Here is a 20000-nt window from a genome sequence, read left to right as displayed (position 1 = left end):
CCCCTCCCTTCCCTTCTCTTCCTCCTCCCCCTCGCCTCCCTCCTCTTCCTCTTCCTACTCCCCCTCGCCTGCCTTCTCCTCCTCCTCCTCTTCCCCCCTCGCTCACCTCCCACCTCCCCCTTCCTCCTCCCCCTGACCGACCCCGTCCACCCTGCCCCAACATGCCGCCTTTACCTCCACTTCCTCCGCCGGCCAGGTAGGTGCCTCGCGGTGCCACGCTGCTGCACCCTGAGGTGATGTATGTCCTTGTGTTCGTGGACTCCTCCTCCGTCTACCTTCCTATCCTTCCTTTTTTTTATTTTTTTATCCCTATCTCACTTTCCCTCTCCCTCCCTCTCTATCACGTCCTTCCTCCCTTCCCCTCTTCTCCCTTCCATTTCACTCTCTCCTACTTCCTTCCTCCCTTCCCCTCTCTTTCCCTACCTCCCTACCTCCTTTCCCCTCTCCCTCCCTCCCCCTCTCTCTCTAACTTCGAAAGTTAATTCTGGACCCAATTTACCCTTTCCATAAATCCATCTATCAGTCTCTTCACAATGCACGCGCCGCTATTGCAAGTCGGTGACACTATGGCACTTTCGACAGTGTTTTTTTCCCTATCCTGCACAGTTGCACTCTATGAAGATAAACAACATCAACCACAATCATTATAACAACAATATATATACCATTAATAACAACAATGATGATGATCATAATAGTAATAACAATAGTAATAGTGATTGTGATAAAAAGCGTGGGGGGAGGGAGGGAGGGAGGGAGGGAGGGAGGGAGGGAGGGGGAGAGAGGGGGAGAGAGAGAGAGAGAGAGAGAGAGAGAGAGAGAGAGAGAGAGAGAGAGAGAGAGAGAGAGAGAGAGAGAGAAATCATAGACCGAAAGAAAAGCCGAAAGAAATCAAAGAACGAAAGACAGCAAGAAAGAAAAGCAAGAACGAAGACAGACAGACAGACAAAGTGAATGAAAAGTAATCAAAACACACTCCAGACCGAGAGATAATCACGTTCGTCTGACGGATCTGGAGCCTAAGCCGAGGCCAGTCGGGGGCCGCTCTCTGACACTCCATTATTTTCTATACCTATCACTCACCGCCGGGGAGAGAGGGAGGAGGGGCAGGGAGAGGGATAAACGGAGGGAGGATGGGAGGGAGAGGGAGGGAGGGACGGAGGATGGGAGGGAGAAGGAGGGAGGAGGAGAGGCAGGGAGAGGGATGGAGGGAGGGATAAACGGAGGGAGGGAGAGGGAGGGGGGAGGCAGGTGGAGGAATGAACGGAGGGAAAGGAGGAAGAAGAAGAGGTATGGAGAGAGGAGAGGTGAAAAGAAAAAAAAGGGGGTGAAGGGTGAAGAAAGGGAAAGGAGAGAAAGATGAGGGATGAAGTAAAAGTGGGATGATAAAGACACTGGGGGGTTCATAAGGGAAAAGGAAAGGAGGAATGAGGTACGAGGAATAGACAGGAGGGAAAGAACAAGAAGAGCAAATCAGAAGTTATCGACATAAATGCAAAACAAAACAAAAACTTACCAAAACAGAAAAAAAAACGAAAAAAAAAACTTGCTTGATGTTGAGTCAAGAAAGTGTCCTTATGAAAGTGACCCTTGGCGCAATTACTTATGAAATTACCTTTACATGAGCTCGTGGGGAGGGGGGGGGGGCGCAATTAAGATGACATCGAATAAAAAAGAGATAAAAATAATCGAAAGCCTGAAGAAATTAGACGAAAAATAACAGGGAAATGTATTCGTTCGAAAGCTGTAAGAATAAGAGACATGCATAAACTCGAAAGACTTGAGAATAAGAGAACAAGAAAGTGAAAAAAAAAAACAAAAAAAAAAAAACATATTCGCGACAACCTTTATACACCCTCGCTTATGATCGCGACGATGGGCGTAGACGAAGCAAACGGCGCCTCGTGCATGTCTGGACGGCTGTGCGTATGCATGCGTAAGTGAATATGCATGTGTGTGCGTGTGTAGGTATGTGTGTGCGTGTGTATATAACCCCTGGATCAATAGCGGGGCGGGGTCCCAGCGTGCACCCTACGTCGACGTCCCGCGCCCCGCCTAGCTCGCCTGCCAGACCCACCTGCCAGACCCACCTACGGCCTCTCTCCCTCTCGCTCTCCCTCCCTTGTTGACTCTCCCTCTTTCTCCTTTCTCTCTCCTGCTGGCTCTCCCTCTGGCTCTCCTCCTTCCTCTTTCTTGCACTCTCTTGCTGTCTCTTCCTCTTTCTTTCTTTCTTTCTTTCTTTCTTTCTTTCTTTCTTTCTCTCTCTCGCTTGCTGGCTCTCCGCCTTTTCCTCTCTCTTGCTGTCTCTCTTTCTTCCTCTTCCTCTTTCTCTTTCTCTCTCTCTCTCTCAGTCTTTCGACTTTCTCCTTATTCTCTCTTCCTCATTCCTTCTTCCCTTTTCTTATATCCCTCTCGATCTACCTTTTTAACGCCTTCCTCCTTTTTTCTCCACCTCCCTCCCCATCTAACCGTCGTCTCCGAAGCCTCGAAAACCAATCCGAGTTCCATTTTCCGCCTCGATCTACCCCTCCCGCCTCCATCTATCTATCAAGCCAGCCATCTATCATTCTCTCGCTCTCGCTCTCGGTCTCTCTTTCTTTCTCTCTCTCTCTCTCTCTCTCTCTCTCTCTCTCTCTCTCTCTCTCTCTCTCTCTCTCTCTCTCTCTCTCTCTCTCTCTCTCTCGCTTTCGCTCTCTCTCTCTCTCTTTCTCTCTCTCTCGCTCTCTCTTGCTTATTCCTCCATCATCCCATGCGTCACTCCGACCCGAGACCCGAACCCGAGGGTAATATCAATAATTTCCTGAATCGCCGGCAATATTTCCCCGCCGAGTTTCCTCGTGACAACGGGCAATAAGCGCCTGTTCATCGCCGCCTGCATCGTCACCGATCGAATGACGGACGGAACGGCATAAACGCTAGAAACGACAGGAATGGTAGGAACAATAGGAACGCCGGGAACAGCAAGAACGGTAGAAGCAGTTGGAACGGTAGAAACGACAGGAACAGTAGGAACGCCAGGAACGGTAGAAACAGCAGGAACATAACGACCCGGTGTCAGGTAAAGCGACACTGCGCGTCTCACCTGTCGTCGCCGGAGTAGTAAGTGCATCGAGAGAGAGAGAGAGAGAGAGAGAGAGAGAGAGAGAGAGAGAGAGAGAGAGAGAGAGAGAGAGAGAGAGAGAGAGAGAGAGAGAGAGAGAGAGAGAGAGAGAGACCGAGAGACCGACCGACCGCATGACGAGCGCACGACACGTCAAGGAAACGCACGCGGATGATACCAACGAAAGCAAAAACAAAAGAGGCACACGCGAGCGAAGCGGAATGCCGGAACGGACTGACCAGGCAATAAGACTCACGATACAGGCGCCATGACGTGGTTCGCCAGGGAAGGTGCCGCCGCCGCCGCCACACGACCTCCCGATAACACATGCGGCCTCCCCGTGCGTCATGAGCGTCATGCACATGCCAGAAGGGAGAAGGGGAGGGGGAGGGGGGAGAAGGAGGAGGAGGAAGAGGAGAAGGAGGAGAAAAAGAAGAAGAAGAAGAAGAAGAAGAAGAAGAAGAGGAGGCGAAGGGATGGAGGAGGTGGAGGAGAAGGACAGGGAAAAGGTGAGGGACAAACTGAAATAGGAGATAGAGAAGGAGTAGGAGAGGGAGGAAGAGGAAAATTAAGAGAGGGTGACGAAAGAAGAGAAGAGAAGATGCGAGGTTTAAAAGAACCGGGTCGGGAGATTAAAAGGACAAAAAAAAAAAAAAAAAAAAAAAAAAACGAAGGGGAATGAAGAGGAGCGAGAAGAGGAAGAACAACAGGAAGATGAAGAAGAAGAAGAGGGCGGAGACAGAACGGATGGAATGATCGGAGAGGGGAGAGAAGGGGGTTAGCGACACCACCAGGTACCGGAAACATGAGGCAAATGTCCTTCCGTTATCCCCCGGTGTGTGTCTACCCCTCCCCCTCTCCCCCCTTACCTCCTCCCGCCCACTTCCTCCCCATCCAGCATCCCCCCCCCCTCTCCTCTATCATCCAGCCTCTCTTTCCCCTGCATCATCCAACCTATCTCTCTCCTCTATCATCCAGCCTCATCCTCCTCCTCTTTATTATCCAGTCTTGCCCTCCCTTTCATCATCCACCCCCCTCCCCCCCATCATCCACCCTCTCTCCCTTCATCATCCAGCCTCCCTTTTCCTCTTTATCATCCAGTCTTCCCCTCCCTTACATCCTCCCCCCTCACCCTTCCCCTCTATCATCCCCCCATCCCCTCTCTCCCCCATCATCCCCCCTCCCCCTCCCTCAAACCCCCCCATTCCCTCCCCCTCCCCCTCCTTCGCCAATCACCTCCCTTCACGTCTAAACCACGGAGCAATGCCCTACGACGTGTAGACCCAGGGGAAGCTGCATCCCGACGCGTGTGTGTGTGTGTGTGTGTGTGTGTGTGTGTGTGTGTGTGTGTGTGTGTGTGTGTGAAAGGAATAACAAAACGGAGGAAGAGAAGCAGGAGAAGTAGTAATAGCAGAAGATAATGATGAAGATGAAGGAGAGAAAAAAAAAGGAGGAGGAGGAGGAGAAGGGGAAAAGGACGAAGAAGGAGAAGACGAAGGAAAAGGAGGGAGAGAAAGAGGAAAGGAAGAAGAAGAGGGATGATGTTGAAGGGGAGAGAAGAGAAGTGGGGGGTAGGACGACGACGACGAGGAGGAGGAGGAGGAGGAGGAGGAGGAGGAGGAGGAGGAGGGGGAGGAGGAAGAAGAGGAGGATACAGATGTGCGTTGGCGTCCGGCGATATCTCTCTCTCTGGCGACGTGTGGCAGCCCCGCCCACCATCACACCTGCTGCTGCCATCAACGCGGAGCCTCAACGCCGCGATCTCTCTCTCACACCCTCTATCTATCTTTATCTTTATCACTACCCTCATCTCTATCTCCGTACGCCTTCGGTTACTCTTAATCCTCCTTTCAACCCTTTCTTCCCCCTCCATATCTTTCACTCATCATTTCCATCTCTTTCACTCACGCATTCTTTACCTCTAATCTTTCTCTCCCTTATCCATATATCTTACTCACCTCTCCTTCTCCTTCCCCTTCCTCTTCCTCTTGCCCCTCTTCCTCTCTCTGATACTATCCACCTTCTCCCTCTCTCTCCATCTCTCCCTCCCTACACCCCCTCCCCTCTCCCTCTCTCTCTTCCTCTCTCTCTCCCTCTCCCCCTCCCCCGTTCCGCCCTCTCTCCCCAACCAGCCCCGCCCGTGAGTGACTGTACATGTAATCCTATTGACGAATGCAAGGTTTACCTGACCAATGGAGTGCGCTTGGGCCTCGGAAATAAAGCGAAGTGTTAATTGGTCCACGGAAAATGCCTGTCCTTACCCCCACCCACACCCCACCTCTCTCTCTCTTTCTCTCTGTCCCAATCCCAATCACCTCCCCTCTCTCTCCGTCTTCTCCCTCTCTCTTCCCCCCGTCTCCTCCTCTCTCTTTCTCTCTCTCTCTCTCTCTCTCTCTCTCTCTCTCTCTCTCTCTCTCTCTCTCTCTCTCTCTCTCTCTCTCTCTCTCTCTCTCGCATCCCTTTTCTTATTCACTCTACTTCCCCTCTTATCCCCTTTCTCTCAGAAAGAGACATGAAAAAGGGAGAAGGGAGAAAGGAGAAAGGAGGGGGAAAAGCGGAGAGGAGAAAAGAAAGGGAGAGAGGGGAGGAGGAAGATGAGAAAGGGAGGGAGGGGGAGAGGGAAATACAGGACACAGGGCGATGTAACATGCATAGTACATTTAAGTGGAGGGGGGGGGGGTAGGGGGAGGAGGCGGGGGGGGGGGGGATAATGAACCTCCAATCTTCAACATCTATTTTTGCCGCCGTTTATAGACCGTTTGAACTCCAACGTTTCCCATATTCACTGGTGAAGGGAACAGAGATGATAATAAGAATGATAATGATAATGATAATGATAAGGATATAGATGATGATGATGATAGTAGTAGTAGTAATGATAATGATAATAACGATACCATTATTAATGGCGATGATGATTATAACAATAAGAATGGTAATAACATTAATAATAACAGCATAACAATAAAAAAGGGCCAGCAGAACACGAGACCCCCCCCCCCCCGACCAAAAGGCGGACTGAGACATCCTCAAAGACTTCAAAAAGCGTCCGGGATCCGTTACTCATCCCGGAGCAAGACGTACATGTGTATGCGTGTGGCCGCAACCTCACGTACTCACGCCCGCACGCCCACACGATCGCCCGCCCGAACACGAACACCACACGTGGGCGCAGGAAGGTCAGCCGAGCCTATATTATTTTTTCTTAGTGTGTGTTTGTTTGTGTGTGTGTGTGTGTGTGTGTGTGTGTGTGTGTGTGTGTGTGTGTGTGTGTGTGTGTGTGTGTGTGTGTGTGTGTGTGTGTGTGTGTTTTCCTAACATTCCAAACGAGGCCGGGAATTTACATCGAGTAAGATAAAGAATGAAATTAATACTTTCGACCAGTCTAAAAACTAAATAACATATAAACCAATAAATAAATGTATAAATGATCTACAAAATCTCAAAAAGGTCAAGAAAATAAAACACACCGAACGTAAAAGGAAGAACACAAGTGCTCCTAAAGTGTCCCTCGACGTGAAACCGCGCAAAAGGCGGCGGCGGCGGCGGCGCGCGGGAGCGAAAGAGATCAACGCTCGGACAAGATGCTTCGGAGGTACTCCGCGCGGCGCCCGTCATGCACCGTAGATCATGACGGCGTGCTTGCATGTAGCTGTGCTTTGTGCACCTGGGACGTGCGAATGCGTGTACACTGGGTGTGCAAAATGTATAGGAAATATTGAGCATCGGTTGCATGCGCCTTTCCCATACATATTTATATTCCATATACGTTTTATACGCATATTTTACATATATCATATTATCTAATATCATATCTATATAAACACATGTATGCACACGCACACACACACACACACACACACACACACACATATATATATATATATATATATATATATATATATGTGTGTGTGTGTGTGTGTGTGTGTGTGTGTGTGTGTGTGTGTGTGTGTGTGTGTGTGTGTGCGCATAAATATATTTATGTACGTGGGTATAAAATTCACATAGATATACATACATAGAGGGATGCGCATATACATACATGCATGTATGTATGTCCCCCAACACACACACACACTCAAACGAGAACACAAACGCACGCACGCACACGCACACACACCTGCACACAGCCACCACCTGCCGCGTCATCTGCCTCTCGCCGCCGCCGCCACCAGGCCCGGTGTATCTCCCGACCCAACACCTCAGCACCTGCCTGAGTCAAGCCACAAGAAACAGACCGGGAACAAAAACGGTGAAAGGAAACATGAAACGGTCGAAATCGCTCTCGAAAAAAAGAGGAAACACAAAATGAAAAGGTAAAAAAAGAAGAAAAAACCCCGGAGAGTACAGTTTGAAAAGTGGGGAAAATGACAGAAAAAAGGAGTACGATTCGTAAGGGGAAAAAAAAAAGAAAAAAAGGAAAGGAAGAAAGACAAACACTGTTAACTCGCCAGAATTCGCAGCAGAGCGGTGGAAAGGCGTGAAATGGAGAGCAGACAATCCGGTACCTCGAGAGACGATAAAAAAATAAAAGGAAAAACAACGAAAAAGAGTAAGAGACCAGATTATTTTTTTAAAAATATATGTCAATATTCCTTCCAAATTTGCGCAGAAGCTTGACCGTTATAAGCATCCTCGTCCACACTCCACTACATAACGATGGCTTTTCACCGCCATTATTTCACGAGGATTTCTTTCTGTATATGTATATTCCTTCTCTACTTTCCCCTTCCATAAACACAGTCGCTGCCGTGATTTCACAGTCCAACACGCGGAAGTGATTGACATTTTCGAGTCCGAATTCCAGCACTGTAAGAACCTTCGCGCAGATCCGACATTCTCCCACGATACGTATTTCTAGAACACTATACGATTCCAAACACACAGAAGAAAAGTACCGCACACACCGCTACTAAAACCATTCTCAGGAATACGATACACACACATTAACGTACACATATATACCCGGAGGCGTCGAATGACAAAACAAGCACAGCACCCAGGTAGTGTAAATCGCGGGGGAAACGTGATGCAATGTCACCACGCGACGAGAGGGCCACGCGACGACGGCGGGGTGAACGCTCGTGCGCCGCGGCGTCCACTCCCGAAGGAGGCGGGTCTGGAGGGGGAGAAAGAGAAAGAGAGAGAAAGAGAGAGAGAGAGAGAGAGAGAGAGAGAGAGAGAGAGAGAGAGAGAGAGAGAGAGAGAGAGAGAGAGGGAGGGAGAAAGAGGGAGGGAGAAAGAGGGAGGGAGAGAGAGGGAGGGAGGGAGAGAGGGGGAGAGAGAGAGAGGGAGGGAGGGGGAAGGGAGAGGAGGGGAGGGGGGATAAAGATAGAGGGAGGGGAAAGAGAGAGGGAGATGGGTTGGGAGAGGTTGGAAGACGGAGAGAGAGGGGAGGTGATTGGGATTGAGAGAGAGAGAGAGAGAGAGAGAGAGAGAGAGAGAGAGAGAGAGAGAGAGAGAGAGAGAGAGAGAGAGAGAGAGAGAGAGAGAGAGAGAGAGAGAAAGAGAGAGAGAGAGAGAAATAGAGAGGGAGAGGGAGAGGGAGAGAGAGAGAGAGAGAGAGAGAGAGAGAGAGAGAGAGAGAGAGAGAGAGAGAGAGAGAGAGAGAGAGAGAGAGAGAGAGAGAGAGAGAGAGAGAGAGAGAGAAAGAGAAAGAGAAAGAGAAAGAGAAAGAGAAAGAGAAAGAGAGAGAGAAAGAGAAAGAGAAATATATATATATATATAGAGAGAGAGGGGCTTTGGTAGGTGGGAGGTAAGTGAAGGAGGGTGGGGGAGTTAGCATCCAAGCACTTCTCGCGTAAATCTTCGGACGCAATGCATTCGCAATAGCCAATCACAGCCGCGGACGCTGGCGATTCCGAAGTCGAACACGCGCACGCAAGCAGATTCGCACAAACTCACTTTTGCCGACCGCGCGTGACGTCAGCACATACGATCCGACTTCCGCCTTATCGGAGTTGGGGGAGGAAGAAGGGGGGGGAGGGGGAGGCTTTTTGTTCCTGCGCCGAGAATTGAGGGAATTGGAGTTCCTCTAACACGGCCCAGCATGACCCGAGTCGCCACGCAACCAGCTGCGGGGGAGCATCTGTAAGGTAGCAGGTGAGACGGCGAGAACAGGTGTACGCAGCAGCCCGAGCCGCGGCCAACTGCACGGGAGGCGAAGGGAGGCGAAGGGGGGAGGGGGGGTACGGGGAAGTGAAAGGGGGTAGGGCACGGGGAGGAGGGGATGGTAGACGGGGCACGGGGAGGAGGGGAAGGGTGATTGGGCATGGGGAGGAGAGGAACGGTGGTTGGGCATGGGGAGGAGGGGAAGGGAGTCGGGGCACGAGGAGGAGGGGAAGGGTGGTGGGGCATGGGGAGGAAAGGGTAGATGGGGGAAGCATAGGGGGTGGATGAGAAGGCGGGGCCCCGAGGAGGAGGAGAGGGGGGATGGTGGTAGTACAGGGAGGGGAGGGAGCAGGGGGGAGAGGAGGCGGAGGAGAAGATCAACAAAGCGTGCAGCACCAGCAGGAACAGCCGTTGTATACGTTCCTGTGGTGTAATGTTGCTGGTAACACTGATTATATCTCAAACACACCATCGCACACACACACACACACCTGCCCTTCCCGTTTGCTTGCCCTGTCACAGATGTCCCTATATAAAGTGGAAATATAATTCATTTTCCTTCTCCCCCTTCCTTTAAAAAAGAAGAAAAAAAAAGAAAAAGACCTGCCTACATTACCCTAGAAAATAAAAGTTACCAGTCAAAGGGCAACTCATCGCCTTGCCGTCCTCACAAATGACTCATACCTCCTTGCTATTTCCTCAATGGCTGAGGGCATTTAATGGAAGAATAGCGGGGGGGAGGTAGAAGGGGGAGAGCGGAAGGGGAAAGGGGGAGAGGGGGAGGGGAAAGGGGGAGAGAGGGGGAGAGGGGGAGGGGAGAGGGGGAGAGTGGGGGAGAGCGGAAGGGGAAAGGGGGGAGGGGAGAGAGGAAGGGGAAGTAGAAGGGGAAAGGGGGAGATGAGAGGGAGAGGGAGGAGGGGGGAGAATGAAGGAAAGGACAGAAGAAGAAAAAAAAACGAAGAAAAAAGGAAAAAAAAAAAAAACGAAGAAAGAAAATATAGAAAAATACAGATTGACAGAGAACGATGAAAAAAAAAGAGAAAGAGAGAGAGCAAGAGTGAAAGAGAGGAGGGAGAGGGCAAGGGGGAGGGAGGGGGGGCACATGTGGGCGTGGTGGGTCCGCCTGGCCTCGCAACATTACCAGAAGAAAACGGACAATGCGTGATTCCGGGAAATTACGCGCTGAAAACCTGTATTTCCATATTAACACTGGCTTCCAAATGCGGAGTGGAGGGGGAGAGGGAGAAAAGAGACGGAGTGGGAGAGAAGAGAGGGAAAGGGGAGAAAGGATAGGAAGAGGGCGAGAGAGAGAAGAGAGGGAGAGAGGAAAAGGATAGGGAGAGAGGAATTAAGAGGGGAAAAGAGAGAGAAGAGAGGGAGAGGGGAAATGGAGAAGGAGAGAGGAGTAAGGACAGGGAAAGGAAAGGACAGCGATAGGGAAGAAAACATAGGGACAAGGGATAAAAAGGATGGTGAAAAAAGGATAGGGAGAGGGGATAGATGACAGGGAGGTGACAGATAAGATGAAAATGGGAGAGGGGAAAAAGAAAGGGAAGAAGTGGGGAGAACAGGGGAGAGGTAGAAAATGAAAGCGGGGGGCGGGGGGGGGGGTTAAGGATCCGCAACACATTAATGATGAACAAAATACAATTCTTACCATGTTGTGGATCCACAAACTATACTCAGGTATGCATTTTTATATTGTATCTTTAATTATACAAGATGGGAAAGGACTGAGAGAGAGGGAGAGAGAAATGGAGAGCGAGAGCAAGGGTGTGAGAGAGAGAGAGAGAGAGAGAGAGAGAGAGAGAGAGAGAGAGAGAGAGAGAGAGAGAGAGAGAGAGAGAGAGAGAGAGAGAGAGAGAGAGAGAGAGAGAGAGAGAGAGAGAGAAAGAGAGAGAGAAAGAGAGAAAGAAAGAGAGAGAAGGGCGTCAATCACCTCAGCCAGCCCGGCCGAATGCTCCTAATTGACACAGACTAACAACACCTTACAGGCATCCGTCACGATAGCGGGGAGATATCGACCGGCGAGAAGACAGTGGAATCCGCGCCGATACAGACACAGAGAGACAGACAAACATACATACATATCACCTATCTTTCTTTCTACCTCTCTCTGTCTCTGCCCCCCCCCCCCCCTTCTTCCTTCTCTCTCCTTCTCTCTCCCTCTCTCTCCTTCTCTCCCCCTCTCTCTCCTTCTCTCTCCTTCTCTCCTTCTCTTCCCCCCTCTCTCCTTCTCTTTCCTTCTCTCCCTCTCTCCCTCTCTCCTTCTCTCCCCTCTCTCCTTCTCTCCTTCTCTCTCCCTCTCTCCTCACTCTGTCTCGTTTACATGTTAACATTTATATCTATAAACAAACACCCTCCCCTTTCTCCTCTTGCTCTCCCCCCTTCCCCTCTTCGCTCCGTCACACTTTCCCACAAAATCCCCGGCGACAGTGTGGCTGCATGCCGGCCCAACGCCACGCACTCTGCCTGTCATGCACCGCCGTGTCATGCGCCGCCACTGTCACCCCCACGCCCTTCAACCTCGTCCACTCTTGTCTTACCCTTCAGCCGACGCTTGTTTAAATTCTACCCGACTTGACAGACAGATAGACAGACAGACGGACAAACAGGTAGGAAGGCGGGCAAACACACAGACAGTTAAAGAAGACAGGCAGACAACAGAAAGACATACAGTCCCCACAGAGAAGCATGAAAAAGGAAAGTGGAGAGAGGGGAGAAGGGAGGAAGGAAAACTAAGAAAGGAGAAAGGAAGGAGAGGGAGAGGTAAGAAAGATGGAGTGGAGGAGGATGAGAGGACAGGGTATAAAGGAAAGGGAAGAAATAAAGAAGGGAATAAAGACGACGCCGACAGACGAGAGAGAGGGGATAAAAAGAGAGAAGAGAAGGGAGAAGTAGGCAGAAGAAAGAAAAAAAAGGGGATAGAAAAGATAGATAGATAGATAGATAGATAGATAGATAGATAGAATAGAGAGAGAGAAAGAGAGAGAGAGAAAGAGAGAAAGAGAGAGAGAGAGAGAGAGAGAGAGAGAGAGAGAGAGAGAGAGAGAGAGAGAGAGAGAGAGAGAGAGAGAGAGAGAGAGAGAGAGAGAGAGAGAGAGAGAGAGAGAAAGAAAGAGAGAGAGAGAGAGAGAGAGAGAGAGAGAGAGAGAGAGAGAGAGAGAGAGAGAGAGAGAGAGAGAGAGAGAGAGAGAGAGAGAGAGAAAGAGAGAAAGAGAGAAAGAGAGAAAGAGAGAGAGAGAGAGAGAGAGAGAGAGAGAGAGAGAGAGAGAGAGAGAGAGAGAGAGAGAGAGAGAGACCCATACGGAAGCAAAAGGAGGCAGGAAGGTCACAATTTCACGATCTCCTAACGCCGCCGGAACCAGACCTTTGTCCTGTGACCTTTTAAACGACCCTTAAAGACATTTCGCGATGACCTTTCTCAAAGCCATCTTTCGCTCTCGTCCCAAATTCCTTTCTTTCATGGCATATTGAAAGCGCCCATTACACTGTATCACCGAAAAGTTTTTTCACATCAACGCAATTACGATGATGAAGCGAAAAAATAACGAAAAATGGGTCCCTTTCTGTCTCTCTCCTTCTCTCTCACGCACAAACCACACCAAAGAACTATGGAACAATACGAAAAACCTTCGTTCGAACCACAGCACGACAGCCCAACCCAACAGCACTTACTTCAAAGTATAAACAAACGAACTGGAAAACGGGACAAGGCTATTGACTGTTTATCTTATCCGTCTGAGGCACTGAGACATCCCAAACCGGCCGCGTCGTCCTGTAAAGACTTCACGAATACTATACGTTAACCGCGGTTATCGTTATAATCTGCACGAGGTCTATGCTAAACAGCTGTCCCTCGGCGGTCAAACATCTGTCAATCAAAGCCATAAAAAATGCGCGAGAAGACGACCCAACATCTGTCGTGTCATTTAATCAAATCATTATAAAACAGATGTTTACTTCTCACTATCTAGAGCTTTATAAATGCAAATTAGAGTGTTTTTTTTTTTAAGTCGGCCATGGTTGGGACTTCCACCTGTTTCATAGAGCGACTGCATAATTAGATATTTTTGTCCGGGCCATCAATTCTTCTCTCCACTTAATCTTTGATATCTGACGTCGATACTTTTTATCATTTTCTGAAGTGATCCAAAATCATACCGTCGAGACTCATTGTCCATTTACGAGGTAATCGTATCTATTTATACTCCAATTACGTCCGTTTATCCCAATTTACCACGGCAGTATCTCAAACACAAGCTTTTCATGAGCTTGACGATAAAAGAGGAAGATCTCGACTTTGGAACACACGACGGAGATCCACCTCCATACCGGCGGTCTCCACATTTAATGGCACTATAAAAATAAATCTTAACCGGAAACAAAGGATAAAAAAAGGGAAAGAAAAAGAAAACAAGCAAACAACAACAAAAAAAAAGTAAATCATAACCAGAAACAAATGGTGAAAGAAAAATATATGGAAACCAATTTATCAAACAAACAAACAATAATACTGAAATAAAAAAAGGAAATCTCTGGTAAAAAAAAAAATACTAACAAAATTTGCCCCGGGGAAGTGGTATCTCTCCATAGATCCATTTTGGGGAAAAGCAGCTTTTATGAGGCACTAGACCACATGGGGCAAGGCAGAGTGAAACAGACAAAGGAGGCAACATGGCCCACCTGGGAGATTTACTGGGCTTACAAGGCGAGTTAAAAAGCTAAGTGGACAAGGCACGGTCTCTCTTTACAAGCTATTTGTGAGTGTTCCAATGCCGATAGAACGCCTGCTCGTGTCTGTCATAGCGAACGTAACACTAGTTTTCCTTATAAAGAAACGGTTACTTGCCTTTGTACTTCCTTCTCTTACCTTACCTAGTTTCCTTTCCTTACCTTAGTACGTTCTCTTATCGTATTCAGTTTCCCTTCCTTGCCTTAGCACTTCCCCCCACCCCACACTTTCTCCCACACAGTACTTCCTTTTCTTCCCTTTTAATACTCTCTTATATGGACATTCATACCTTTTCACCCATTTCCCTAGGGGGTGGGGGTAATGAGATGGAGTACCGCTTAGGGATTTTATATATAGCTTTTTAGATATGATCCCTAAGCAGTACCCCAGCCCAGCATGTCCTACCCCCTTACCCTACCCCTCAAAAAAAAGGAGGATTTGCATCTTTAAACTTTCTTTGTTAATGAATATAACTGTGCTTTATTCCACCTCCATTTTATTCCATTCCAACACACCAACACACCCACCAACAGAAGCACACGAACACACATATACGTCACTGTGTTTTTTTTTTTTTTTTTTTTTTTGTGTGTGTGTGTGTGTGTGTGTGTGTGTGTGTGTGTGTGTGTGTGTGTGTGTGTGTGTGTGTGTGTGTGTGTGTGTGTGTGTGTGTGTGTGCGCATGTGTCTGTGTTCGTGTATTTCTTTCTTTTCCAGTTTTCCGTTTCTTTCTCCTTGCACCTGGTCCTCCACTAAAAACCTCTTGGCCGAGGCGCGTTTCAACTCTGGGGCAGATTTATTTTCATTAGATAAAATGGAAGGCTCTTTTCTTCTTACTTTTTTTTTGAAAGAGGGGGAGAGGATGTTGAATGGGAAATAGGCTGTGGAGAATGAGGAATGGGGAGGACAGGGTAGAGATAAGAGGGGAGGGGAGAGAAGGAGAGAAGGATGGGGTAAGAGAGAAAGGTAGGAGGAAAAGAGAGGTAGGAGGAAAAGAGAGGAATGAAGAGATAGAAAGAGAGAAATAGAGAGATATAAATAGAAAGAGAGAAAGAAACAGAAAGAGAAAGAGAGAGGGGAAGCAGAAAGATAACCCCCCACCCCCCACACACATACACGTCTCTCAAAATCGATATTCTTTTGTGATCTGAATACGCACAAAACATCGCAAGGTGGACGCAAGGCCGGCAGGTACGGGCGGAAGAACGGGACAGGTCACGACAGGACAGGACAAGAAAGAATAGGTCAAAACAGGACAGTACAAGGCAGGACAGGAAAGGACAGGACAGGACAAGGCAGGACAGGACAAGGCAGGGCAAAGCAGGAAAAGGCAGGACAGAGCGCTCCTTCTCTGAGCAAAGGCCGGAACTACATGTCATTTACCATTTCCTCCTTCCCCTTTTCCCTCAATTTCTCAGAGAAAAAAAAAATACATGTCGATATAAGATGAAAAATGTGAGCCGAGGACAGGATACTGGTGGTGAATGTGGTAAGGGGAAGGGAAAGGGACAGGGAGAAGGGGAAGGGGGCAGGGAAAGGGACGGCGAGAAAGGGAAAGGGACAGGGAGAGGGGGGAGGGAAAGGGACGGGGAGAAGGGGAAGGGGGCAGGGAAATGGACGGCGAGAAAGGGAAAGGGACAGGGAGAGGGGGGAGGGAAAGGGACGGGGAGAAGGGGAAGGGGGCAGGAAAAGGGACGGGGAGAAAGGGAAAGGGACAGGGAAAAGGGGGAGGGAAAGGGACGGGGAGAAAGGGAAAGGGACAGGGAGAGGGGGGAAGGGACAGGGAGATGGGGGAGGGAAAGGGACAGGGAGAAGGGGGATGGGCCAGGAAGGTTTTAGACTAGAAGAGAGAAATATATAAGGAAGGACGAAAGGGAAAGAGGAGAAAGGGAGAAAGAAAAAAAAGAGTGGGAGGAAGGGATGGAAGTAGCGGGGAGAGGGAGAAAGATAAATAAGGCCCGGGAATGCATGCAAAGAACTTAGAGCGATTGTCCTTTTTTTTAAATCTACCACCTGCCGCCTCCCATGATATGAAAATAGGATATGGTCTACACCTGCCTCTCTCTCTCTCTCTCTCTCTCTCTCTCTCTCTCTCTCTCTCTCTCTCTCTCTCTCTCTCTCTCTCTCTCTCTCTCTCTCTCTCTCTCTCTCATTCTCTTCTTCTTCTTCTCTCCTCCTCGTTTACTCTCTACATCTTCCTCCTCTTTCTACTCTCCCTCTCTTCCAATCTCTTCTCTCTCCCTACCTACCCATCCCCTCTTCCTCCCTCCCTCCTCCTCCCTCTCCCCTCTCCCTCCCCTCCCCTCCATCTATATTTTCCCTGATTTCCCCTTCCCTCCTTTGCAACAAAAGCGCCACGCCTCCCTCCTTCGCCCAGCAGGTGACAATATCCCCCTCCCTGAGCGTCGCAACATCCCCCCCCCCCCAAGGCCACCCGCGCAACACCATATTCAACATTTCTACCACGTGGGGGTTGGCGGGGCGAGAGGGGGGCGGGAAGGAAGGGGGGGAGAGGACTGTATGTAGAGGAGAGGGGGGGGGAGAGGGGGGGAGAGGGGTACGGGGTATTAAAGGACTGGTGGGCGGAGGTAGGGGGGGGGTGAGGGGGAAAAGGGGTGGTGGTGGAGGAGGTTACAGCTGCGAACCCCGAGCACCAAGCAAACGTTTCTGCAGATATTTATAATTTGTTTTTTTGTCTTAGTGTCAGACCCAATATTCATATGAACCAACACACCAAACTGCATGCTATTTTTTAAAACCCTGCTTATCGCATCACACTCCCTATAAAATGACACCCAAAATTACATCTCAAAAATCAAATGTAAAATGAGCAACGCGACATCCCAGCACCCCAAGCAGCGGGCCTCCAAGCAGACGAGCAGAGCAATACCTACGAGAGGAGGAAGCCGCGCAACGCAGGAACGCAAGTGAGGAACCGCGAGCCAAGATGACGCAGGACTCGCCACTTCGGTGTCATGGACGGCCCGAGGGTAAGGCGCTCCTAAACACTCAAGACAGATAGACAGGCACAGACAAAGATAAACAGACACGCGTACGCACAAAGACACGTGGTGGAGTGAGTGTGTGTGCGCGAGTGAGCGAGTGGGCGCGCGTGTGTGCGAGTGTTCCCCAGCAGCTGTAGCCGCCGTGCGACAATGATTATGTGCAAAAGGTGCCCGAGGCCAGGGCACGGGCGCCGGGCACGTGGCTCGCCGCTGATTGGTTGAGGCCAGGCAGGAGGCGGAGTCAAGACACACGACACGCACACACCGCGGAGCGTGGAGCAGGAGGCGGGGGGGAGGGGACGGGCCAAGGGGATATATATTGCTCTTCTCTTGTCGCTCTGCGGGATTTAATATTCATCAATTCACGTCGTTAAAATTTAGCAGGATGGTCCGAACACCTGTCCTGCGACCAGACACGTGGTCACTTCTGATCCATCCTTCTCTTTTCGTTAGGTGTAGTTTTCTCCACCTGAATATTGGTAATTACGTCTCTGGCATCAGCCCGCGCGTGCCACGACGGGATTGGTGGCACTCACTCAAGTGCCAGCCCCTGAATGGCCCGCCCGAGAGAAGCCGAAATGCCCAAGGAGGCGTGCCAATGGCTGTGGGCGGCTACATCAAAAAGAGGACTTACCAGATTGTGAAACCCTATTTCCTCTCGACCAAATATTCGTGAAAATGTGTTTCTGATTTCCGACGCTATCCATCGTGTGAAATGGATGTGTATGTTATAATTATATTATAACTGTATTATTATTATAATCATAAATTACATATACATATTTCTTCATGTCAATATGCATGAACGTATATCGACATTCGTATGGACACAAGTACATTTACGTATATATATATATAGATTCATATAAATATCCATATTTTTACCTATCTTTTTATATATACAGAACACGCTAGCGCGATATGCAGGCAGCGCACAAATAAATGTATACACACATTCATAAGACTTCGCGAGGGAGTCGCGGGAATGTATGTACGTACTGACGCGTGTCCTGCCAGGTGTACACGGCAGGTAATTACTGTACACTAGGACTGTATCCCGCCGCCGAACACCTGCCCGACCCTCCCGCAACTGCCGTTGACTCTCTCTGTCTCTCTCTCTTTCTCTCTCTCTCTCTCTCTCTCTCTCTCTCTCTCTCTCTCTCTCTCTCTCTCTCTCTCTCTCTCTCTCTCTCTCTCTCTTTCTCTCTTTCTCTCTTTCTCTCTTTCTCTCTCTCTTTCTCTCTCTCTTCCCTTTCCCTCTCCTTCCCCCCCTCTCTCTCTCTCTCTCTCTCTCTCTCTCTCTCTCTCTCTCTCTCTCTCTCTCTCTCTCTCTCTCTCTCTCTCTCTCTACCCCCCTCCCTCCCCTCCCCCCCCTCTCTCTCTCTCTCTCTCTCCCTCTCTCTCTCTCTCTCTCTCTCTCTCTCTCTCTCTCTCTCTTTCTCTACCCCCCTCCCTCCCTCCCCTCTCTCTCCTCTCTCTCTCCTCTCTCTCTCCTCTCTCTCTCCTCTCTCTCTCCCCTCTCTCTCCTCTCTCTCTCCCCTCTCTCTCCCCTCTCTCTCCCCTCCCCCTCCCCCCTCCCCCTCCCTCTTTCTCTCCCTCCCTCTTTCTCTCCCTCTCTCCCTCCTCCCACACTCCTTCTTCCTCTCTACTCTCTCACCCTACCTTACCCTTCCTCTCTCTCCTCTCCTCTTCCCTTCTTCTTCTCCCCTCCCTTCCACACTCCCTCTCCCTCTCTCTCCCTCTTTCTTCCACCACAGCCAACCTTGTCCTCAATTTGACTCTGCTTCCTCTTCCACAAAATGCCAAGCACCTTGACTCTTCCCCGCCTGTATCTGATCTCGACCTGCCTGTTAATGTGCAATAATTCTGCACTTGTATCATTTTGTATTTGCACTGTATATAGGCGAGGACGATAGCTGTAATAATAGTATGGTAATGATAATAATAATGATGACGGGAATGATAAAAACACGACGATTATGATGATAATTATATCGTCGATACCGACTCCGCCTCCGCCACCGACTCCACCTTAGCCACCAACTCCACCTCCACCTCCGCCTCCACATTCGCCACCGCCTCCACCTTCGCCACCGACTCCACCTCCGCCTCCGCCTCCACCTTCGCCACCGCCCTCTTCCTCCGCCTCTTACCTCCAACTTCGCCACCACCATCAGCACTACTGCCTCCCCCTCCGCCACCACCCCCACCCCCCTCCCCCTCCCCCCTCCACCACCATCACCGCCACTGCAGCAATACGACCTTAAATGTTACCTTGCGACAATTACATAATTTACCTAATGAAGAACCGTCGCGTGCCGTGCGACTGTGAGAGCCCGATATTGTCAGGTTCAGGTAATACGTATTCCAGGTATACAGCGCCGGCGCCGCTCGCCACGCACGAGAGGGGGGGGGGGGGGGTAGAGTTTCAAGGGAAAGGCGTTGGGTATGTTGTGGGGGTAGGGTTGTGGGGGCACGTGGAGCGGGATTGTGAAGGTAGGGTTACAGACATAAGGTTGCAGAGTGTGGGCAGAGGCGATTGTGGGACTGCGTATGGATGAGAGTGTGAGGGAAGGCTTTGGCCGTGTGGGGAGAAGTGGGATGGAGAAGGACTGTGGGAGTGGGGATGGTGGCATATTGTGGGAGAAGACTGAGGTTGGAGTGTGTTTGAGGGGGGTGGCACTTCTCATTATGAGGGCGAAGTAATTCGCCACATACGCACATGGCCGCAGCACCAAGAGAGCGTAAGAAGTGAAGCAAGGCAAGCGGGCGAGCAAGGCTACCGACGTGAAAGCTCACTTGCGGCGTTTTTAATATCATTATCATTATATATATATATATATATATATATATATATATATATATATATATACATACAAACACATATATAAGTATATACACGTATGTATACATATATACGTGTATATATACACATATACACACATGTATATATACATACACACCACACATATATACATATGTATACATAAATCTGTGTGTGTGTGTGTGTGTGTGTGTGTGTGTGTGTGTGTGTGTGTGTGTGTGTGTGT

The 20000-nt window shown here is 49.6% G+C and overlaps 1 protein-coding gene across 12 annotated transcripts in view; it reads right to left on the bottom strand.

Annotated features, from left to right (window-relative positions):
- Positions 1–20000, bottom strand: part of LOC125036550 (protein couch potato-like) — a 252363-nt gene that overhangs the window by 100583 nt on the left and 131780 nt on the right. For 3 of the 12 annotated variants that reach the window (XM_047629244.1, XM_047629245.1, XM_047629249.1), the window contains exon 1: positions 9005–9236. The exons of 8 other annotated variants lie outside the window; for them this stretch is intronic. Coding sequence is in view for 1 of the 4 variants with exons in the window: in XM_047629242.1 (XP_047485198.1) it covers positions 4825–4830 (6 nt within the window). In the remaining 3 variants the exon portion in view is untranslated. Of the gene's footprint in view, positions 1–4824; positions 4831–9004; positions 9237–20000 lie in introns of those variants that run through there. One more of the 12 variants, XM_047629242.1, reaches the window with a different exon arrangement.

The sequence above is a fragment of the Penaeus chinensis genome, chromosome 21 (assembly GCF_019202785.1).
Source record: "Penaeus chinensis breed Huanghai No. 1 chromosome 21, ASM1920278v2, whole genome shotgun sequence".
In the NCBI taxonomy this organism is placed as follows: Eukaryota; Metazoa; Arthropoda; class Malacostraca; order Decapoda; family Penaeidae; genus Penaeus; species Penaeus chinensis.
Note: the sequence above shows the minus strand (reverse complement) of the source record. Positions and strands in the feature narration are given on the sequence as shown.